General features: G+C 36.8%; 1 protein-coding gene and 1 pseudogene across 2 annotated transcripts in view; both read right to left on the bottom strand.

Annotated features, from left to right (window-relative positions):
* Positions 1-1,978: 1,978 nt before the first annotated feature.
* Positions 1,979-3,065, bottom strand: LOC128563756 (glutathione peroxidase 1-like; annotated as a pseudogene).
* A 1,477-nt stretch (positions 3,066-4,542) lies between these two features.
* EBAG9 (estrogen receptor binding site associated antigen 9) overlaps positions 4,543-25,082 on the bottom strand; it is a 37,234-nt gene continuing 16,694 nt past the window's right edge. For both annotated transcript variants that reach the window (XM_053559210.1, XM_053559211.1), the window contains exons 2-7: positions 24,472-24,569; positions 21,806-21,884; positions 20,859-21,017; positions 18,245-18,352; positions 14,567-14,658; positions 4,543-5,065 (exon numbers count right to left, since the gene is read on the bottom strand). In XM_053559210.1, coding sequence (XP_053415185.1) covers positions 4,945-5,065; positions 14,567-14,658; positions 18,245-18,352; positions 20,859-21,017; positions 21,806-21,884; positions 24,472-24,554 — 642 coding nt within the window. In that variant the 5' untranslated portion in view covers positions 24,555-24,569 and the 3' untranslated portion in view covers positions 4,543-4,944. The remainder of the gene's footprint in view (positions 5,066-14,566; positions 14,659-18,244; positions 18,353-20,858; positions 21,018-21,805; positions 21,885-24,471; positions 24,570-25,082) is intronic.

Below are 25,082 nucleotides of genomic sequence, written 5' to 3'. Positions count from 1 at the left end.
ATTACCATATTCCAGGGTACTATTTCACGTGAGGATATTGTCATTGCTTTCTAGAGTTAGCACTTTTAATGCATAAGTACATATAAAAGAATTAAAAACATTTATATAGATACAGAATTAGTACTACCCATGTCTAGTGCACATCCTAATTTTTTCCTCAAAAATGTGGGCAAAGAAGTGCACATTATACATGACAAAATACAGTATCTCCCTCACAGGATTGCTAGGAGTCATTGATACAATTAGGCAAAGACTGAGGACATACTAAGCTGATTCTTTTTCTTAACAATTTGCAGTTCAATTTAAAGGTGTATAAAAGTATTGCAAGCTCCGTCAACTCCCACTGTCTGCAGGAGAGGAGCTGCCAGTATCACCACAAGGCAAGATGCGGGAAGAGTACAAGGCCTGGTACCAACTACCATTTGTTGAGTGCTTATACTGAACACTTACACACAGCTGATCAATCCTTACAGCTATGTCCATCTAAAGGACTTGCAAATTCAGGCAATTTGTTTCCTGCTGCATTGTATCTGCAGCAGCTCTGAGAACTCTAAGCTCTTATAGTTGGTGTGACCTGGTCTATATATAAGGAAAGCACCTTTAGAAATAGCAATGTAAGTCCCCTGAAAGCAAAGGCTGAGACTGTCTTGGATTGGCCATAGAGTTTCAGTGAGGGAGTACTTCCTCAAAAGCTTCTTTCTGGTGAATTAGCAGTGTCAACAGCAGGTAGTGTCAGCACAGGTGGAAACAAAGAAATCTGTTGCAGGAGGGTGAAGGGGTGGTGAGGGGCATTTCCTAGAATAGTTTTCTCTTATTAGCCCTGGAAGATTGAAGTCTTCTGGTGAGAAAGCACCTTACTAGCTCCTAAAATTTACCCTGGTTATATACCCAATGGCCATGAAGACAAAAAGCAGGAAGCAAAGTGAAAAATAAACCAGCAGTTGAATATAAAAGGAGTCCTTAGCTGTCGCTGTAATCTCTGGACAACCTCGGTTATATTAAAGAAGACATTACACAAAGAAAATAAAAATGTCTCTTTGACACTGTATTAGGACTTAGCAACTCAAATTTTAAAAATACGTAAATTGCAAAGACAAGTTTATTGGCTTCTCAAATACGCTCTTCATGAACCCATCTTCTTCAGCCCTCCGATGAACCTGAAACAGAGGGCAGAAGCTCCTTCTCAGAACAATGGGGCCTAGCCTAGTCCAAATCTCCCAACGTGGCTTTTGTCAGAACCACTCAACCTGTAACTGTTCTTTTTACTTACACACCTAATGAAAGATTCCTTTGAACAAGTGGCTAAAGAATGTGAAAATTATTGTAGATTACTCCAACTCTGAATCACAGAGGATTAAAGACGAGTAGGTTAACTATAGGTGTCCCAAAAGTTGCCTTTGACGTTGCCGTGCCTAAGAAAAATGGGAAATTGTAGCTGCATGTAAAATATTCATTGCAAAATTTTACAAAGAGGTGGCCAATATGTAGAGAGTACTTTGTAAATATTTTGTAAATGAAGGTAAATTTAGCTATAATTTCCCATTTTTCTTAGGTATGGCAAAGTTATATGGGCAAATTTTGGGATACCCTCTATGTCTGGCCAAGACCATCCCTTTAGTAAACACACTATTATCAACAAAATTTAGGCTTTATGGAACATTGGCTATGGCTAGATTTACATTATGGTGGTAGCTTGATCTAGATGCCAGTTGCTTCTAGATCAAGCAACTGGCCAATTACCTTCTTCCCAACTACCAATATTCATCCAGGAATAATCACTGCCCTGCTCAGAGGTAGATGCATGTCAAAACTGAGAAATTCAGATGTAGAATTTTAAATTTTCATTTCTAAAATAATTGACTCAATTATTCCACAAAGGAGCCAAAAGAGGGTATCTTTAGCTAAAGGAAATGGTTGGAAACCATGAAATATCTATATCATAGAAACATGATAAAGTTTCATGTCTTTAATTACTTATTACCTCAGAATATAAAATGCACAATTCAGACAATGGTAGAAATTCACTGATTTTATCTAAGCCTGCCATACTTTTTCTTTACTTTTAATAAGCTTCTAAAACTGACAATCCTTTATTAAAATTAAAATAACAAAAACAGAAGCCATACGTTCAGTAGCTCAAGGAGACAGTTTGCTACTATTAAGTTTTATCAGATGTATTTAACTCATTGTCTACTTATTGGACCAAAATATACCAAATGTAATACAGAAATTTAGTTTATACAACAAAAGTAAAAAAAATTTCAGAATCATTTATTCTTCCCACGAGAACAATGTTTCTTCCTAATTTATCATATAAACTATAACTTTTAACTGTTTTTTCTTTTCTTTCTTTTTTTTTTTTCTGCTGACACCCAGCACTTTATTAGTGAGACAACTCATCTTGGTCCGGCAGAGGGGAGGCTGGGATGGACAGTACCAGCGCCCATCTCAGGGGATTCCCATGCAAGTTTAGGAGGTAACACAATCATGGATGAAACCCCCACAGAGAGCAGCGCTATTATTGCCAGGCAGCCGGTGCAGGAGGGACCCCTTAGAACGGCAGGGGTTCGATGTTGGGCTCCACGTTGATGGTTGGAAAGCCACGGCTGTACCTGCACACCGGCACACCATCAGGACCCACCAGGAACTTCTCAAAGTTCCCGCAATGTCATCGCGGCACACCGGAGACCAGGTAATGAACTTGGGGTCAGTCATGAGTGCAGTGGCGTCGTTGCTGGACGCTGGCTGGGCTTCCCGCAGAAAAGCGAAGGGCGGGTGCGCCTTCGCACCATTCACCTTGCACTTCTCCAAGAGAGTGAAGTTGCACTGGAACCCTCCGCCGGGTCGGACGTACTTGAGGGAATTCAGAATCTCTTTGTTCTTGGCATTTTCCTGATGCCCAAACTGGTTGCACGGGAAGCCAAGCACGACCAGGCCTCGCGGTCCAGGGCTTTGCTGAAGCTCGTTCATCTCGGTAGAGTCCGGGACAGTGGTGCCTCACAGGGGCGCCGCATTCTCCAAGAGCAGCACCTGGCCCCGCAGAGAACCCAGGCTCACAGGATCCCCGCTGGGCCGCGGGCCGCTGAATAGGCCGACACGGATTGGGCCACGGACACTAGCCGAGCAGCACACGTCACGTCGGAGGCCAAGAAGCGAGGAACAAACTCCGGACCAGGGCAGCTCACTTTTCATTGTTTACTTTCTGACTATATTAAAACCAAAGAGCCAAACCAAAAAAATCATAACCTTACTTACATAGATGAAAATCATGACCAAGCAGACTTCTACACTTTGTAGTTATTAGGGAAAAGCAGTACAAGTAATTGTACTAAAGGAAAGTTATCCTTTAGGAACTAAAAAATTAGAGAAATCATATAGTATTCCCAAATAGAACCATAATAAATATAAAAGGGAAAGAGAAAACATTAAAATTTTGAATCCAATTCTAGGGAGTTTATTGACTGAAATTTTATTTATTTATTTTTTGGCCGGGGCTGGGTTTGAACCTGCCACCTCTGGCATATGGGACCAGCGCCCTACTCCTTGAGCCACAGGCGCCGCCCTATTGACTGAAATTTTAATATACATAACTGAAAATGTGGCTTGGGGCTTTAACAAGATATCATAAAGTTAAATTTCAACTTATTCTATAATCACACTTAGTCTAGAAGTTTATAACTTTCCGGAGTTCATGATTTTTCTATGAAATACTACTTTAATCAAAATGTATGTTTTAGCAACATTTGGCCTGTAGATTGTTTATGACATTTAAAACCACGGAAAATGATAATTCTGGGCAATAACTTAAAGTAAAAATCTTAAAAAATTCTAAAACCATAGAAAATCAGGCCAGATGTATTTTAATTGGGGAGAAAAAGTTAATAGGATTTTAACAAATCTATGATTTTTCCCCTTAGTATATAACATTTCTTTAAGATTATTTTGGAGCCAATAAATACCATAAATAAAAGATTCTTTTTCTTATCTTGATTTATAATTTAATGAATCAATAATATTATCTTAGCCAATAACACAGGTCCATAATGTCAGATATATAAAACTGACACACATATGATCTAAAAGCTTTGAAATATTAGAACTGAAGTCTTTCCACATTTGTAAATTAATGGCTTTGGAGGAAAGAACTAAGGTACTTAAAAATACCATACCATCTTAAAATCTGTAATGAAAGGGAAAAACTACTAATGCTAGTTCTTAAAATTCACAAGTCATAATAATATAAAATAAATTTCCATTTTAGTTGATTTTCAGTGTTTATACATACAAGATAAATTACTAATATGTGTAACATTACACTATACAAAAGAAAACGATGTACAAAATCTTTATGATAAAATTATTGCATTTAATGTCATTTTCATGAAAATCAATATCATCAAGTTCCTTAATGTTGTAGCAAACAAACAATACCAATTCAAATTTAGAGGACATGTATGCCAATGCCAGATTCTGACCACAAAAATAAGTAAGTTAAAGCCCTACAATTTGTCTAATTTAGGTCAAGTAACCATGGAAACAAAAGAATATTAAAATTGTTTATTTTATCATTACACACATTGAAGGAAATCATAACAGACAGCAGAGTTCTTTTCCACCATAAAATTATTTACATCCATTTATTTAGCTAGAAACATCAGCTTCAGAGGTACTGGTATATTCCATTTGTGATCATTTCTGTACAGCAAACAATGGAGCATGTTCAAGAAAATATTGTCTCATAAGTCTTTTTTGTTTTCTTGAATCTTAATCACTAAGAGTTCAGGTACTTTTGGAGAATTCTGGTATCCTGGATGGTCTAGTAAATGCGTTAAAATCAATCAGTGTGTCTGCATTCTGAAAATACTCTTAAATCCATAAAAATGTTGGTTGAGTTGTGGAGCTCAGATTTCTCCTACTGGCACTGTAATATTCAAAGAATATTTGTTATGAAAGTTTCACACCAATTTTGTTTTGTTCTTTCTTCATTAGCCGCTGCGCTTCCTTCTCCATTTTCTTCCTTTGTTGTTCTGCTGCTCTCTTTTCTCTGTCTGCTATTTTCTGCTGCCTGAGAGGAAACATAATCAAATTCTACTTTTATGGAAAATAACACACAGGTAAAATGGCAAATAAATTCCAGGAATAAATAACTGTCTTTTTGCTATCATCAAATAAAGGTGTAAAGTCTTGAACCTTCTCACTGCTTTGAAAATTTCAACTATTTTCAAAAACAGTATTTCTTTTAATCCTTAGATTAAAAAAAGAGGATTATTTTCTATTTTACAAATAATTAAAATGAGGTACAAAGGCTAAATGACTTGCCCCTGTGGAAGGCTGACACCACAGCATCTATTTTGTAGGCCAAGTGCTATTTCCGGTACTAACCGACTTAAGTTTCTATTTCCCTGCAAACGCCAGGCCTAAGTTTCTATTTCCCTGCTAACGCCAGGCCTCTTCTCGTAAATCACGTGAGCGAAACTTGGAAGCTTGCCATTTGGAACTTATCTCCACCAAGGCCAGGTTGCTTGGATACCTGGTGACGTAAACCTCCTCCTTCACCTACACTTATATACCCTGGAAGAACTTTGCAATAAACGAGACTTGATCAGACTCCTGTCTTGTCTCCATTCTTCACACCCCTCGCCCCTTCCCATTCTCACCCCCTCCTCCAGGTATCCCTGTCGACTGACCCGCGGGCCGGGTCACATGGCGCCCAAACAGGGACCTGGATACGAGGGAAAATGGTGAAGAAGCTACTGGAGGCAGCCAGCCGGCTCAGAGAAACATCGGGACCTGGCCATGCAGTAGCCTGCTGCGCTGGAACGAGGATCTTGGTGAGTAGTAGCAATCATGGGGCAAGAAGTCAGTCATCATGAGTTATTTGTGAAACAGTTAAGAGATGCACTCAAGATGCGAGGAGTAAAGATCAAAATTAAGCAGCTATTTCAATTTTTTGACCTCTTAAAAGAAGTCTGTCCTTGGTTTCCTCAAGAAGGAACCATAGACGAGAAAAGATGGAAAAGAGTAGGTGATGCTTTAAATGATTTTTATCAGATATTTGGACCTGAAAAAATACCAGTCACTGCTTTCTCGTACTGGAATCTCATTAATGATATTATTAGCTATTGCAGTGTTTGTCCCGCGGTTGCGGATGTCATAAAAAAGGGAGAAGAACTGTTACATCACCACAAAGAAAAGGATATTAAATTCTAAAATCCGTCCCAGAATTTTGGGGCTGCTGGAGGTACTCCTCCTAGCTGTCAGCTTAATGAGCAAGAAGATCTTATCTCACTAGAGAGTGATGAGGAATCAAACAAAGAGGAATTAGGCATTCCCAGCCCTTTACAAATTACTGGAAAAACAGACAAAATCCAGTAAAGGGCTAGGAAATTTATCTTAAGGGCTATTGACCTTCCTGCACGCCATGCAGATAAGATCACTTGGAAAAGTGACAAGCCTGTATGGGTTGATCAATGGCCCCTCTCAAAAGAAAAATTAGAAGCCGCTCAGCAGTTACTGCAGGAACAACTAAAAGCTGGGCATATAGAGGAAAGCAACTCCCCATGGAACACTCCAATCTTTGTCATAAAAAAGAAATCAGGGCGATGGAGACTATTACAAGATTTAAGAGCTGTAAACTCCAGTATGGTCCTCTTGGGGGCACTGCAACCAGGATTACCCACTCCTGTGGCCATCCCTCTTGGTTACTATAAAATTATCATTGATCTTAAAGACTGTTTTTTCACTATACCACTCCATCCATTAGATCAAAAAAGATTTGCATTCAGTCTCCCCTCTATCAACTTCAAGGAACCTATGAAAAGATTCCACTGGAAAGTTTTACCACAAGGCATGGCCAACAGCCCCACCTTATGCCAAAAATTTGTTGCCGCAGCTATTCAGGAAACTAGGCTTCACTGGAACTCCATGTACATCATTCATTATATGGATGATATTCTTATTGCTGGACAGAATGCTCAGCAGATTTTACTATGTTACAGTGATTTATCATCCTCCCTCACAAACCAGGGACTTCAAATAGCCCCAGAAAAAGTTCAGCTAAAAGATCCCTACCTTTATCTTGGTTTCCACCTAACTGGACCCAGAATTACTAATACTCAAGCTGCCCTCAGATTAGACAAATTAAAAACACTAAATGATTTTCAAAAGTTCTTAGGGGATATAAACTGGCTTAGACCTTACTTAAAACTAACCACAGGGGATTTAAAACCTTTATTTGCTATTTTACAAGGTGATAGCAACCCCAATTCTCCTAGAACATTAACAGAAGAAGGCCGTCAGGCTTTAGCATTAGTACAACAAGCTATTCATTCACAATTTGTTACAACCATAGATTACACTCAGCCCCTGAGTTACATCATTTGTAAAAATTTTCTTACACCCACAGCAGTATTTTGCAAACTGCCCCCATAATGTGGATCCACTTAACTGCTTCTCCCACGAAAGTTATTTATCCCTATTAATAGGCTGTCGCGGATATCATCATTATGGGAAGGGAAAATAGTAAAAAAAACTTTGGTAAAGAACCAGATATCATTATACAGCCTTATTCTCAGGCACAAATTAATTGGTTATTTCAAACTACAGAACATTGGCCTATTGCTTGTGCTTCTTATTCAGGTAAACTTGACAATCATTATTCACCCAATAAATTATTACAATTTATTAGTACACATGACTTTGTATTTCCCACAAGAACCTCCAATTCCCCATTGCCCAATGCCTTATTAGTTTTCACAGATGGCTCCTCTTCTGGTCATGCAGCTTACAACTTTAATACAGAAATTGTGCAATTTCAAGTAAAATCAAATTCTGCACAAATTGTAGCACTTCAAGCAGTTATCGCAGTTTTCTCCGCATTTCCCAATCGAGCTTTGAATATTTATACTGATAGTGCTTATTTAGCTCATTCAGTTCCCTTATTAGAGACAGCAGCGCAAATCAAACATGTATCAGAAACTGCTACCTTTTTCTTGCAACTTCAAAATCTTATACACCAAAAGGACCCTCCCCTTTTTTATTGGACACCTTAGAGCTCATTCCAATTTACCTGGCCCCCTAACTGATGGTAACCGCAGACCGGACAAAGCCACTCACTTAGTCTGTACTGCCCAAACCACCACAGAGCCTGATCGGATCGCATTAGCCTCCGCTGGTCACCAATTACATCATCTAAACCCTCACACCCTTAGATTCATGTTTCAAATTACCCGGGAACAAGCCCGCCATATCATAAAGCATTGCCCTTCTTGTGTAATTCTACTCCCTACTCCCCATCTAGGAGTAAATCCTCAAGGTCTCATACCCAATGCCATCTGGCAAATGGATGTTACTCACCTACCTGAATTTGGAAAACTCAAGTATGTTCATGTAACCATAGATACCTTCAGTGGATTTATTTATGCCACTGGCCAGTCAGGGGAGGCCGGCAAACATGTCATTGCCCATGTACTAGCCACCATGACTGTACTAGGCACCCCTAAACAAATTAAAACTGATAATGGTATAGGATACACAGGACATGCATTTAACGCCTTCTGTAAACACCTCAGTATCAAACACATCACTGGTATACCATTTAACCCACAAGGGCAGGGCATAGTAGAACGTGCCCACCTATCTCTTAAAAACACTCTAGAAAAAATAAAGAAGGGGGAATGGTACCCTGTTAAGGGGTCCCCAAGAAATCTCTTATTCCATTCATTACTCATTTTAAATTTTTTTACACTGGACCAAGATGTCTGCAGCAGACCGCTTCTGGCACCCAGATACTAAATGGGATTTTGCCACTGCCCTATGGAAAGATCCATTAGATAATAAATGGCACGGCCCCGATCCAGTTTTAATTTGGGGTAGAGGTGCAGTATGCATATATTCACAGAAGATGGAAGCAGCACGATGGTTACCTGAACAACTGGTCAAACAAGTAGATAACATCATCACCTCTAAATCCAGGGAGCAAGAGACCCCCTGAGAAGGCTTTCTTTCCTTTCCTTTGCAGGTAACTATGAGCACCTGGATATGGCTACTGCTGGGACTCTCTCTCCTGATACGAAAAAATGAAGGTGGTTTTGGTAATCCCCATGAGGCTCGGCCACTCTTACAAAAATTAACTGGTACTCCTTGCGAGTGCCGTGGTGGCACCTGGAACGGTGAGACAACCCCTCTCCTAAATGTAGATTGTGGTGATAAAACAGCATACTTAGTAATGAGACAAAATATTAATGGAGCACAGGCATGGGTCTGTAGCAAAAAGGCTAAAATTAACCCCACCTTTAATAACAAGCCTAGACCATGCCCTTGTATAGAATTCCATCCATCTGTACATAATACCTGTTATGAGCAGGTTCAACTATGTACTGGTACAGATAATAATACCTATTTTACAGCAATCTTGACCAGACATTTTTCGGGGACATTTGGAGGCAAGTGGGACACAGTCCCTCAGGTCCAGGGGACCTCAAATAAATATGCCCAATCTGGCTGTCCTAATACAGTAGGAAAAACAGTTTGCTGGAATAAGACTCCACCTGTGCAAGTCTCTGATGGAGGTGGACCCCAAGATCAGGTAAGACAGAATATAGTCCAAAAGCAACTGGAAAACATTGTAAACAACATGTCTCCTAAATTTAACTACCATCCAATAGCTTTACCCAAAAATAGGGATGCGAATCTAGACCCCCAAACCCTGAAAATGCTAGACATCACACATAGGTTACTTAATCAATCCAACCTTTCTTTGCCTCAAAATTGCTGGTTATGCCTTCATTTAGGACTATTTATGCCTATTGCTATCAATATTAATTCCATTGAATTATCATCTAATAACTGCATGCCCATCATGCCCTTACCAGTACAACCTGTCTTTTCTGAAGCACCCTGTATTGTCTCCCCTTATAGAGACGACAGTTATGCTATTGATATTGGCATACTCTCTTTGACCAATTGCACTGACATCATCAATATTACTTATTCCTCGTGTGCTCCCAGTGATATGGTATTTGTTTGTGGCAATTAACTTGGCATATACCATTCTGCCCACTAATTGGACAGGATTATGTACTATCACCCTTTTGCTACCCAATATAGATATAGTCAATGGAGATGAATCTTTACTTATACCATCCTTTGATTATATATCTGGCCGTTCTAGAAGGGCTATCCAATTTCTCCCCCTCTTGGCCACTCTGGGAATCACTGCTGGCATGGCCACTGGTACCACCGGTATGGGCATTGCTGTACATAATATACTGAACTATCTCAACTTATGGCAGAAGATCTACAAGCCCTATCAGGCACAGTTAGAGATCTTCAAGATCAATTAGATTCCTTAGCTGAAGTAGTACACAGAATAGAAGAGGTTTAGATCTTCTAACGGCTAACCAAGGAGGCATCTGTTTAGCATTACAGGAAAAATGCTGCTTTTATGCAAATAAATCAGGAATTGTTTGAGACAAAATAAAGAAATTACAAGATAATCTAGAGGAAAGAAAAAGAAAAATTCTGGACAACCCGTTTTGGAGCGGGCTAGATGGCTCTGCCTTATCTCCTTCCATTTTTAGGGCCCCTCCTTGGCTTACTAATATTACTGTCGCTAGGACCTTTTCTTTTTAACAAAGTCATGGCCTTTATAAAACAACAAATTGATGCTATTAAAATGCAGCCCCTCCAGGTTCATTATCACAGACTTGCTATGGAAGATGAACACATAACCATAACTACTTAGGGGACTGGCTAGTCAAGGACGGGTAACGAGGACCCTCATCTGAGACTTTGCTTATCCTACCAACCTAAGACAGGAGCCCGGTCAGATAGCTTCTGTGTATCCCATGACGGGTAAGGAGGATCAGCTGAGATGGTAAGGCGGTCCCAACCTAAGACAGACACAGTCACCCAGCCCTCTCGGTCGAGAGCTGGCAAAACTTTAAAAGTAAAATGTACATTTAAAAATATTATAAAAAAGGGGGACCTGTGGAAGGCTGACACCACAGCATCTATTTTGTAGGCCAAGTGCTATTTCCGGTACTAACAGACTTAAGTTTCTATTTCCCTGCAAATGCCGGGCCTCTTCTCGTAAATCACGTGAGCGAAACTTGGAAGCTTGCTGTTTGGAACTTATCTCCACCAAGGCCAGGTTGCTTGGATACCTGGTGACGTAAACCTCCTCCTTCACCTACCCTTATATACCCTGGAAGAACTTTGCAATAAACGAGACTTGATCAGACTCCTGCCTTGTCTCCATTCTTCGCGCCCCTTGCCCCTTCCCATTCTCACCCCCTCCTCCAGGTATCCCTGTCGACTGACCCGCAGGCCGGGTCAGCCCCAAATCACAGGATTAAGTACAGGGATAATAACCCACAATCTTTTGACCCTTCTTCTTTGGATTATTTCCCCTGAAACACTACTTCCATTGAACCACACTTTTTGGGGGGATTGGGGAATACCATTCAGAAAAGCTTGACATTGAGGATTAACTCTCCTATTATTACAACAGTTAAAAACAGTTATCTAAAGGATAAACAGTTGTGCAGAACATATACCAAAAAGAAAATGGAAACTTTAGACATGTCTTCTACCTAGAAGCTAGAAATTGATTTCAGGGGTAATATTTGACAAGCTCTGCTAAGGAGCAAAGTGGGGAGTATTTACTAATTACACATTATAAAATACAAACCTCTTCCTTATTCCCTCTGTAACTCCACTAACCTGGAAACACTGAGCCTGTCTTTACTGATTGATTTGCATGGGGAAGTGAAGGTAGGATTGGGTGATTAAACAGGAGAAGAGGGAACATAAATTGGTCCTAGGTCTGAAGGGTTAGGGTGTGAGAAAATAATTCAAGTGTCCAAGGTTGAAGAGGGAAGCATGTTATAATTGAGCATGGAACAGGAAGCTCTGGATTATATGCATAAAAATCCAGAGTGGATTAACTACATATGGGACAGCTCAAAGTTGACCACAGTTAGTGAAATGTATAGTTTTCAATCACAATTATAAATGGGAGTAGGTAGAGTTATGAATGACCAAAATTTAAGGATGTAGAGAACCTTATTTTTGGCAACATTCTGACCTTCACCATCCACTAAGTTTCTAAAGAATAAAGAAAATCTACATTTTACTACTCTGTTCATTTTTAGTAAAAACTGATAGTATGAACTAAAAAAGTCAAAATACTAGAAGCAAAAAGGGAGAAAGGAAAAGAACTATAAAAGGTTGACTAGGTTATAAAATGAATAAGATAGTCAAGCTTTAACCTGGTTATTAGTTGTAATATAAAAATGTAGGTTGAGCATTCCAAATCTAATAATCCAAAACCTAAAATATTTCAAAATCTTGACATTTAATTTTGAGCACCTACATGACACTCAAAGGAAATGGAGAATTTTGGGTTTTCAGATTTGGGATGTTCAACCAGTAAGATAATGCAAATATTCTAAAATTTAACAAAAAAGTCCAAAATCTGAAACACTTCTGCTTCTCCCAAGTACTTTGGAAAGGTATACTCGACCTACACCAAAAACTAATGTTCCTGGTATAAGAGACAATTTAGGGATCACTGCAGACAAACATATATTTTACCTGTCTAGATTCATGCCCAGAATTATTAAAGTACTAAAACCTTGTTCCTTAGCAGTACACTAGTATTGGTAGTATTTTAAGGTGGCAATAAGAAAAAGGCTCAGTTAGAAGATAATGATGATACAGGGTATGGATACACTTAGGAAAGGGGCAATGGTGATGTATGGAAGCCTTGATTTCCCTTGGGCTCTTCTTGTGCAAGTTGCAGCATGAAGCATGCCTAGTACTGATGAATAGTCTAACTTTCCCAAGCTGTCATTGTAATATAAAAAGTTTTTAAAAAAATAACCTTATTTTCTGGGCGGCGCCTGTGGCTCAGTGAGCAGGGCATCGGCCCCATATACCGAGGGTGGCGGGTTCAAACCCAGCCCCGGCCAAACTGCAACCAAAAAATAGCCGGGCATTGTGGCGGGTGCCTGTAGTCCCAGCTGCTCGGGAGGCTGAGGCAAGAGAATCGCGTAAGCCCAAGAGTTAGAGGTTGCTGTGAGCCGTGTGATGCCACGGCACTCTACCCGAGGGCGGTACAGTGAGACTCTGTCTCTACAAAAAAAAAAAAAAAAAAAAAATAACCTTATTTTCAATTGCTTTGTTTTTTTTAGGGAGTACTTGTGACCTAGTGGCATAAACTCTATATGGCTATCATTAAGATTATTGGATTTAAAATAAATCCTGTTAACCACAAGGATAAAGGAAGGAGCTATTCATTTTAAATGAATAAACAGTAGGATAATAAACAGTAGAATCCCCAGAACATTTTGAAATACTCAGACTTACACTATTTCTATTATTTATAAAAAAAAAGAACAGAATAAAAAAAATGGATGATCCATGCAATATAAATGTTGCAAATCACAATTTTAAAAATATTTCTTTTATAAAAGATGAATTATGCTGGCAAATAGGAATCAAATAATACAAACCCTCAAAATTTTAATGATTGAATTTTAAAATGTGACACCCTACTCCCATGTCAAAAAGAAAAAGTCTTGTTAAAAATAGAAAAAAGATAAAACAAAAACAGTCAGCCATAACTCCATTTATTTAATTGCACCCTCTGCTGGTTGTTCAAGGTGATTATAATATACTGACAAGGACAAAAAATAAATAAATAAATAAAAAATAAAGAAATACAGAAAGTTATCTTATTAAAGGATAATTTATTTTCTATCCCTATGGTAAAAATGGTCTTAATTTTAAAAAGTGGCTATATTTTACTATATTATTTTTTTAAATGTCCAAGTAATTTAATTACCTTTAAATATCTGAGTTTTCATCAGTGATCAAATTCACAAACTCTCCTTCTATGATAAATTTTCTCTTTACTCTTTGACCTCATATAGCAGTAGAAAGAACTAAGTTTACTGCTCACAAAAACAAAGAAAGAACATAACAACCAATAAAAACGAACCAATAAAAATGAAACCTTGAGAACAATATTTCCTGTAGAATGGGCAGTCCACAACATATGCAGGGTGGCCATAGAGTTTGTCTGCAATTTAAAATAATTGTCTATTTTAAATACCCTCTATTATCCCCCTTACCGGGCTTTTATGGACACCATTGAAGATATATGGATAAATGCAGAGTACACTGTGCTAGGCCACAGGAAATGAAAATAAAGCTGTATCTTCTGACCTAAAAAATGTACCACGGTGGCTCACATTTCATAGTGAGATATATCAAGATTGCAATACGGGGTATGCATGTAAAGATTTTATTTGCCATTAATAAAATTATTATTCTTATGTTCCTATAATGCTTAAAAGTCAATCTTGGTTTCTATGAAGTATTAATCATATAAAATAGCATATGTAGTGTGACATACAAAAAAGTCCTTATCTAAGGATCAATTGAAAAAGGATGAAAATAATGTAATTATTTGGCAGAATAGGCATCCTTGACTTTAAAATACAACAGGAACAAATCTAGTTCTTCTATTCAGGTTGCAATGTAAATATTACTCCAATACCTCAGCACTTCTTCTGCTTGCCAGGATGCATCTTCTTCTTCTTCCCATGCGTTGGTATTTTCTTGCCAGGTATCTAAGTCACCCAGTTCAGACTACAATGAAAAAAAAAAAAACAAAAAACTAAAGTATTACAGAGTCATCCTTTCTCCACACAGCAGTCAAGAAGGTATCTTTCACAACGTAACTTGGGATTTGTCATTCTGAAGGGACTTCTCCACTTCCTTATCAAGTCCCCCAGAAGGCACAGATAACTGGCTCCTGGTTTGCCTATAACTGAGGTGTTCCCTGTGATGCATGACATTTACTGCTACACAGTCCTGCCCAAGTCTAGCTGTCTTCCAGTATTTTAGATCTTAATGGGATACTCTTCGATGTTCAATTTTCTTCTTTTGCTTACATTAGTTTGGAATGAACTAGAATAGAATATTTCTTCTTTCTGCTTTTTCCTTTCAGTAAGATGAAGGGATAAGGCATAGAGTGAGAAGAGAATGATGCCAGACAGAATCAGAAATGCTTGACTAGACTAATCTGTGCTGAGTAGAACTGCAAGAAGCAGAAATTTAAAAACTAGCATAATCATCTGTGTTTAACCTTATGTAATTTATAGAAGATTTGTTAGCGCCACTACTGTATCAATCCTTGGCACAAATGACAAAACAAGCAAAATTTACCTTCAGTAGAATACTTCTTCTCTACCATGCTTCCCTTTCCCTGTTCTACCTACCTGGTATCCTCAGGGTTGTCACACCTTCCACTAGTACCCAGGTCATACCGCTAAAAATTCAACTTTTTCTTCCAAGAAACAATGCAAATTGCATTCTAGGATATTTAGTTAGGTGTGGATGTGACTATGTGTGTAAAATAACTGGTACCAATCTGTGAATACATTTATTATATTCTGTTCTGAGTACTTACCCCTGAACATGAAATAAAACATAGAATTTTTTGAGTTTTTTTCTTCTGATCATAAATGTAACATCATCCTCTGTTAACATTTTTAAAATATTTCTGATTATTATTTAATCAGTTTCTCAAAGTAGAATAGCTAAATCGGTGAAAAGAAGCATTTTTGAAAGTACTGAAAAAAAGTACAAATGACAGTCTTGAAAAACTGTGTTAACTTATCCATTTGACTACAATAGGAAGGTCTTATTTCCTCCTACCTATAATACTGATTGATAAAAGCCTCCTTTCCAATCTTTGCTAATTTGATAAGATTTAAAAATGGTATCTTGTTATTTACTTTGAATTTCTTTGATAGTAAGATCAAATTTTTTTTTTGTTATTAGGTTATGTCTAATTCTTGTTTATAAATTTTCCACTCATAATATTTACCCATTTTCCACTAAAATATTTGATTATTAGTGTACATAATATATTTAGATGTAAAAAAGTAAAAACATTAAGATCATTAGCAAGGGTGATATTTGACCCTTTATTAGAGATGACCTACTCTAAGTAAAAATGAAAGTAAAAAATGAAAATGTTATAAAGAGTAAGACTGATAGACTGGCTTACATAAAAATTAAGTAAGTCTGCCCATCAGAAACATCCAAACCAAATTATAAAGCCTACAACAAACTGAAAAAGTGAAAAAGATGACAGTAAAAAGTTAATTAGTATAAAAAGCTCTTGTAACAATAGTAATAATGAATTCCAGAAGAAAAAAACAATGTGCAGAGGGAGGATGCTTAAGGCTAGAAGCTTGAGATTATCCAAGGCAACAAAGAGAGACGCCAGCATTAAATAAATTATTTAAAAAATTAGCTGGGTATGCATGCTTCTTTTAGGTACTCTGGAGGCCGAAATGGGACAATCACTTGAGCCTAGGGGTTCCAGGTTGCAGTGAGCTATGATCTTGCCACTGCACTCCAGCCTGTGTAACATAATGAGACACTAACTCTTAAAAAAAAAAGGAAGAATAGGTTACCATTTTATACTATGCAATAACCCGTGATTTTATCTGCTTGGGAGGAATGTGTGGAAATAGCACTGGAGATAGCTATTTCCACACATTCCACACATAAGCTATACCATCTACCTTATTTATCCCTTTCCCTGTCTCTAAGTAGATATACCCTTACAACTTTACAATGAGCTGTAATACTATATTGTAATAACATAACTACAGTGAGAAGGCAAACGCTGATAATTCCATGGGTAGGCATGGGTAGCCTAACCACTTTACCATTATGAATCAAACATGTATGAATAAAGTTTAAAATGGAGAAATATATAAAAATTAAACATGATGCTAGATTATTCAAAATAACATCTATGGTGTTGTTATGTTCCTAGGACATCATGTAACTGCACAGGAGTCATCAAAGTTTATAATTACATTTATGAACAGTATCATATATTTAATGTCATAGCTCCCCTGCTAGCATTCTTCCAAGGAAAAGACCCTGCCTGTTCTACTTACTTACCATTGTGTTACTAGCACCTAGCACAGGGTCTGACATTAGTAAAAACAGTTGTTGGTCAATTAATTAAAAACATACATAAACATGGGTCCTCCGGGGAGAAGGGCCTCAGAAGCACCTGTGTTTTATTTAAACAAATAAAATATACAGATTGACAGATAGATTTTGTGGTTTAAAATATTTAGTAAGTCCACAAATTCTTTGATATTCCTTCCTTCCAGAGGTGGAGGCTTGCATGTAGACTGGATTTAGTGATTGGCTTCTCATGAATACAGTAACATGAGGTGGCAGATTATGGCTTAGAAAACCATGTCATACATAGAAAGGCACTGTGGCATCACCCTTACCCATAGGCCTGGGGTCTCGCACTCTTATCGCTCATTTTGGGAAAGTGAGCAGTTTGAGGAAATTCAAGCAGCCCCATGACAATGTCCACGGCAAGGAACTGAGGCTTAGTATAAGCCAGCATTAATTTTCCAGGCATATTAAGTGAGCTACTTTCAGAAGGAATCCTTTTACTTCAGTCAAGCCTTCAGAAAACTCCAAACCCAATCCAACAACTTTATCTGCAAGTTCACCAGAAACCCTATGCCAAAATCACCTAGCTCAGTCCCGTGGATACCTAATCCACAGAAACTGTAATAAATGGTTATTACTGTTTCAAGTCACTAAATTTGGCATTGTTACACAGCAATAGACAAGTAACACAGTCAATCGATCAGAGCTTATTTAAGCTTAGGTGGGAAGGGGTCTGGACATCTGTGCTTTAAAAACTTCCAAAGTTGATTCTGATTATGCTCCTAAGGTTCAGAACGTCAGCTATCTGCTTTCTTCACTACATTTTCCCTTTAAAAAGTTTCCTTTAAGTCAAATCCATTTTAAATCAAATCATACTTTAAATAAACTCTATGAGAGAAATAATCTATAACATACTTTAAAAATAAATGACTATTAAGATTAATCTCTCATTTTAGTATTAAGATTAATCTCTTTGAAGTTCTTAAACAACATTTTGTCTCCTTCACGTGTACAATGGAACTCTGATCTTAGTAGCTGATGTAATTTATGATGGTATAAAAGGTTAGGATTGGTAAAATTCCTGATTAACTTCTCTCAAAATGCTAAACCTGTTTCAAAATGACAGAAATATAAATATTATGTTCAATTAACTTAAGAATTTTTTCTTCTTCCATAAAAAAAAAAAAACAGAAACAAAAACCAAGCCTTTCCCTAGATCCATTAATATACTTACAGACTGATGAATAAAAGGCATATCTTGTGTAGCTGCTAATCTACTAGAGAAACCTGTGCTACCATCTGGGATGCCAAAGTGTAATGGTTCTCTCTTCTTAATAACGATCTGAAAGATGAATTGAAATAGTATTATAGGGATATTTTATATATCACTATATTAAAATAGACAAATTGTCAGCTAAAGTATTTGCAATTACTTGGAATATGCTATGCCTTGCTTTTAAAAATTTACAAAGTAAAAACGAAAAAAAAAAATGTCTGTAAAAGAACCAAAATTCTCAGGCAATTGTCACACAAATTATATATGTAAAAATACTGTATTTCATTTTAAAAGGAAATAAATTCTCATTTTCTTTATTCCCCTCTCTGTTTTCCTCACAGCCCCAAAATACAGTTAGTTTTTTTTACTGTATTAAAAAGAACATGTAACATAACAAAAGTATAACTAGCTCTCACAGCATGGGCACTATCTATAAATACATTAACTCTTTCTGGCCAGTAGTATTAGAATACATTTATTTGATACTTTGTAACTGTTATTAAAAGCATTTTTATCTAATTAATTTAATAAAACATTATTGTAATGCACTGGAGAACAGCAATATAATTCCATAATACAAGATACTCATCTACTAAGGGATTCATTTAAATGAATCCCCAACCTTTATGGTGTCAGGGACCAGTTTTGCAGAAGTCAGTGTTTCTACAGATGAGGCAAGTGATGAGGGACTAAGGCAGTGATGCTGTGCAAGCTGGTTTCTAACAACCCCAGGACTAGTACCGGTCCATGGGCTGGGGGTTGGAGACCACAGACTTAAGGATCCTTGAAAAATACACAATTTAATACTTTTCAGCACTAAGATATTTGAACAAGTTAAGAAAAAAGAATGTAAATGCTATCTACCTAGATTATACAAAAATAAATGTGTAACTGAAACAAGCTGGGAGGTAGGAGAGGAACTATATTAAGAAGTATGGAATACATATTTCCTTATTTTATAAAGTATATATGTATGAAATACATTCTATGTTTAAACAGGAAATGGAGCTGTAAGTGTATTTTTCTGAAATAAGAGAGTGACTGGTGAGGTAGACGGGAATAATGACATTACAATATTTGAAGGGGCACGAAGAGAAAGAACAGTATGAACTAAATCCTCGTTACCACGATCTGACATTGTGGACAATGTGATTGTTAAATCAAGAAATGCCAATATAGGCTTGGTGCCTGTAGCTCAGTGAGTGGGGTGCCGGCCACATACACTGAAGCTGGCTGGTGGGTTCGAGTCTGGCCCGGGCCTCCTAAACAACAATGACAACTGCAACAAAAAAACAGCCAGGCGTAGTAGCGGGTGCCTGTAGTCCCAGCGACTGGGGAGGCTGAGGCAAGAGAATCACTTGAGCCCAAGAGTTCAAGGTTGCTGTGAGCTGTGACATCACAGCACTCTACCCAGGGTGACAGCTTGAAGCTCAAAAAAAAAAAAAAAGGAGAAATGCCAATATAAGAGTATTACAGGCAGATACAATGACAAATACTAGAAGAAGCCCAAACAGCTGAAGTTATTGAGAGGCTGCCACTGGGCAGTAGAACTGGCCAAGAAGGGCGTTAGGATAAGTCTGTCACTTTTCATTACAGTCCCTTCTCAAATTCTTGATTTAAAAAAAGTACATGTATTATTTTGATAAAAGAAAGAATATGCTAGGGAGGTGCCTATGGCTCAGTGAGTAGGGCGCTGGTCCCATACACTGGAGGTTGCAGGTTCAAACCAGCCCCGACCAAAAACTGAAAAGGGGAGAGAGAGAGAGAAGAAAAGCCTCTCTTCTAGCCACTTTATAACACACTTTAGCTTACAGTTATTACATTGTGTCAAAAAATAAATAAAAAAAATTAAAAGAAAAAAGAAAAGAACATGCTAAGCCATTCCTGGCTTTTTTCCAGCAATTCCCTCAATCTCTATGTGATTTTCCATACTTAACTCAAAAGGGATTAAATATCATGTGGATGACTAACACAAACTCACAACAACTATTACTATTTTCTTTTTTTTTTTTTTTTGTAGAGACAGAGTCTCACTGTACCACCCTCGGGTAGAGTGCCGTAGCGTCACACGGCTCACAGCAACCTCTAACTCTTGGGCTTACGCGATTCTCTTGCTTCAGCCTCCCGAGCAGCTGGGACTACAGGCGCCCGCCACAACGCCCGGCTATTCAGTTTGGCCGGGGCTGGGTTTGAACCCGCCACTCTCGGCATATGGGGCTGGCGCCCTACTCACTGAGCCACAGGCGCCGCCCAACTATTACTATTTTCTCAAACATTGTTTGAGGAACATTGTTACAAACAATGGAAACTACTTATCAGTATGTAGCTATGCCTGTGAACTTTTTAGAACTGATATCTTACTCTGTGTAGCAGAGACTGGAGTTTAGAATAACTTAGTAGATCTATGTCTAGGTCACATAAGTATGTAAGACTGTCATTTAATATGACAGAAAACACAAAACATTAATAATAAGATATAGGCTTTCTAATAAATACTAATTATATTGTCTAATTTTAACTATAGGAATCTCAAAAGTAGTTTAATCTCCAAAAGCATAAATCTTTAACATACTTTCTGAGTTTTCCTAATAGTTGGTGTCATGTCCTTAAAATAGTCAGGTTCTAGTTGTTCCAAAGCATTTTGTTGGGTTGCCACATTCCCATTCCCTCCTTCAATCTTTACACTTGTGGGTGCATCTTCATCCCAGGAAGTCCACTCTTCAACATCTGTCTAAATTCAATTGTTAACATTGTCAGCCACCAAGGGACAACCTAAGGAACATCTCATAAATCATTTACTAGAAAAATGGGCTTTCTAAAACAATGGTTTTCAAAGTTTTTTAACCCACCAAGAAAAAATACATTTTATATCACATACCATAATTAGGTCAAAAGCTTAAAAAAATACTTTTAACTGTGGGCTAGATATTCTGATGGGAGGGAGGGGAAGGAGGGAGGGAGGGAGGGAGGAAGGAAAACAAAAGCAAACACTTTGAACACTGCACTGATACTAGAACTACAGCCCATAGGAAGAGGGCTGTAACTTTCTATCTAAGCCTCCTCAGATTGATTTCCTGAATAAAAAAAAAAAAGTCAACATTCTCCACAGGATTTGAATAACACAGATCTGATCTCAAAACACAGCGTTCAAAATATCCATGGAACAATCTGGGCTTATTCAGCAAAGAATCAACAAATTTCAATTCATAAGGCAAGTTAATCAAATAGATGTCAACTGCAAAATTAGGTATTTTGGAAATATTTAAGACTTTAAAATAGCTATTACAAAGCTCCAATAAGCAATACCAAACAATTGAAACCAAAGAACACAAAATAGAAAGGGTCAGTAAAGAAACAGAAGATAATATGAAAAACTAAATAGAAATTTTAGAACTGAAAAATGTAAAAGCAGCAGCAAAAATCCTAACCACCAAATTAATTTTAAGACTTACTAATGATCTGCACTGTAACTTAAAAATACTATCCTGAAACACTTAATAAACCCTTCAGAAAGATTACCTGCTTAGGAACTGATGAATAATCAACTGTAGTTGGCAAAGTTATTTGGTCTCCACTTAATTTGCGTCCTCTGCCAGATCTGAAACAAAAATCAAGTAATTTATTTCAAGAAATACTGAAACAAGTATGGTAAAAAGTACTAGAGACAGTAATTTTAGGCTTATAAAACAAGATCTTTCTCTATTTTACAATTATTGATTTTAATAACTAATAGTTGCTCATTAAGATATGGGGAAAAGAAAAATCATGGATCAGGTATCTTGGGAACATGTTTTTTTAAATCTTGGCCAAGACAACTAACTGCTTTTTGGCTTAGGACTCAGAATTATACATAAACTCAGGAGGAATGTAACACCAAAAATGTAAGTTTTTCTGGTTTCAACCGATGCTTCTTAGAGTGCTATGGATTCTGTAGGTGAAGTTCTTGGCCACCTATGGTGTCTTAACAATGGCTTGACTTTTATGTTTTTCACATTGGGTTTCATAGTAAAGTTAACTATTAAACTATTTATTAAAAAAATTGAAAATCACTGGTTTGAACTAAACTGTACCCGTTTTAAGGATCTGTAGAAAGAGCACTACATTAAACAGGACACAATGTAATTCAGTTGTTAAGAATGTGGACTGTGGTACCTGTGTAAACCATAGTTCCCAATGTTACTTCTATGATGTTCAGTTAGAATTATTCAACCTCTCAGACTCAATAGCCTCATTTGTAAAATGTAGATATTCAAAGCATCTACTAAGTGCTAATTGAAATCGGTTATTTTTCTTATAAGATTGGAAGTTATACTTTAAAGGTGAACATAAAAGTAATATAGTCTTTTAATGAAGTTTATGAAAACAGCCTGGCATCTGGGAGCACACGATCTAGGTTCTTTTTGACACCTAAGAGAAAATTATCCTAACATATGGCCTATTTTCTTTAAAACTGAACTTAAAATCAATCATAAATAATTTATATTAACAGAAATTTACAGTGACAATAGGAATATTCTTAATATTCTTAAAATCAACTCAATTTCTTACCCTAGAAGCAATTTATATTCAATGATAATTTTAGAAAATACAGGCGGCAAAAAGAAAATACCTATAATTCATCACCACTGTTAACACAATACTTCCTTTAACTTCTTACCTTCTGGTAATTAATATCCATTTTTATACTGCATTAGCTAGTGAACTGACAAGTCCTCCTCATTCTCTGACAGTCTGAACATTTATTCACTATTTTTTCTACCTCTCAAATCCTGTCCCCTTGGGTGATTTCAACAGTCCCATTCTTCTTTATCTCATCTTTTCCAGTGATCATCTCTACTCTATTTTATCCAATTGTTCCTAGTCCGATGCCCTAGAATAGTTAATTTTTTAAAATCCCAGACCACTCTCCCTCTAGCAATAAATTCAATGGCACTTAATTCCCAGAGTTTCAGCAGCTATCAAAAGGCCATTTCCTAGCCTTCCTTCCAGCTGGGGGGCTGTGACTAAACTCTGGCAAGAGGCTATGAACAGAATTCTCTGTACAACTTTTAAATCATGTCTATTAAAAGGAGAGCCAAATGCTGTCCATCTCCTCTTTTATAATCAATACTCTACTGTTAGTGTGTCAATAACGTTTTCAAAGCACCCTTAAGCCAAAGAGTTCCACTGAATAGTTAAGAACCAATCACCTTAATACTTATATATATCCTAACTGCTTAGTAGCCACTTAAAAAATACACATAAGTGTAAAGAAGAAGTAACGTTTTTAATTAATTCTTAAATAACCACAATTACTATACTTAGTAATGAAATGTGTGTGCCTGTTGGACACTACACAGCGTCTCAAGCCTTGTAATCAGACTGGAGACTGCCACTTAAATTTTCTGTTCTAAATTAATTTTGGTGCAGTACTCACTTTTATTTAAAATTTAACACACTCAAATATTTAAGAACATCATAAAAAAAGCACTACAGAATTTAATGTTACAAATCGGAACCACTTTGAGTTAGGAGTCTGTACAGTGTCCAACAGATGTGGACTATCAGTATCACTGTTTCAAGGAAAATTTTAAATATCCTATGGTAGCCCCATGAATTCCAGTGAAGCTCTGAGGCACCTCAGCACACAGTTTGGAATCCACAGCTCTAGGATATGGTCCTGTGACAAAATAGAAGGAATTCTCGTCTTCAGAAGACCTAGTAAGGCAAAATTTGGACAACCCGCATATTCATATTCTGGAGTGTTATTTAAGAGACCAAGCTATTTTGCTTATAATTCTCTGTTAAAGTTTTTTAATATAAAAATAACTTTAATACTGTTGTATAGACAGAAATTCCTATGCCTACTTTCACTGACAATTTAAAAACATTTCAATAATGAAACAGTTATGTACATCAAAGCTCTGTGATGATTCTAATAATGGTTTGCTTATTTTTTAAATTCTATAGTGTTATGCATGTTTTTTTAAATGGAAGATGTAAGAATTTGAGAGCAAAAACAAATGAACCTCTACCTTATAGTACTGAAGTAGAGAAAAAATATTTAAAAAACGCTAGGGATTAACAATGAATTCTCCAATTGAGATATTTAGCTTAAATATGATCTGTCCTGCCCTTTTGAAGTTACAAAGGTATCCAAAAAACAAGGAGATAAACAGGTAAGTCTGAACACAAAACTTACTTACCTGCATATTAATCTCTTTAGGAATGAGAATACTGCTGCTAGGCAGGTACAAACTTTAAATAACCGAAATTGTGTGATGGCCATGGTGGGAATCAAAACCTATGAAAAATGCACCAAAAAAAAAAAAATGCATTAAATGGATTTCCTAACACATACTCCTGTTCTAAAGTCAAGGTGAAAAGTCCTCTTATGCACTGGGAAAAATCTGACATACTTTTTCCTTTTCTCTAGAAACTACAAATATTACACAGTAATGTTGAAAATTATAATATATATCATATTAATAATTCAAGAAACTAAGTTTTTAAAAAATTGTCAATACCTGTGACAAAAATAAATGTTTTCATTCTGGTTTATGAAAATAATTTTACTTAAATTATCTACTTAATAGAAAATTTATTTACAATTAAAAAATCAAGAAAGTATAAAATACATTGAATACATTGAATCTATTTTTATCTTTTAAAGTTTAAACCACATGAACATAGTACTACTCAAAATATTTTAAACATTTTTAACTTCTAGATACATATGTTTTCTTGTCCACTTAGATGAGTAAATCCAATTAAGAAATGTCACATAACTTGCCCAAAGTCATATAGCTAATAAGTT

The sequence above is a fragment of the Nycticebus coucang genome, chromosome 13 (genome assembly GCF_027406575.1).
Source record: "Nycticebus coucang isolate mNycCou1 chromosome 13, mNycCou1.pri, whole genome shotgun sequence".
NCBI classification, from domain to species: domain Eukaryota; kingdom Metazoa; phylum Chordata; class Mammalia; order Primates; family Lorisidae; genus Nycticebus; species Nycticebus coucang.
Note: the sequence above shows the minus strand (reverse complement) of the source record. Positions and strands in the feature narration are given on the sequence as shown.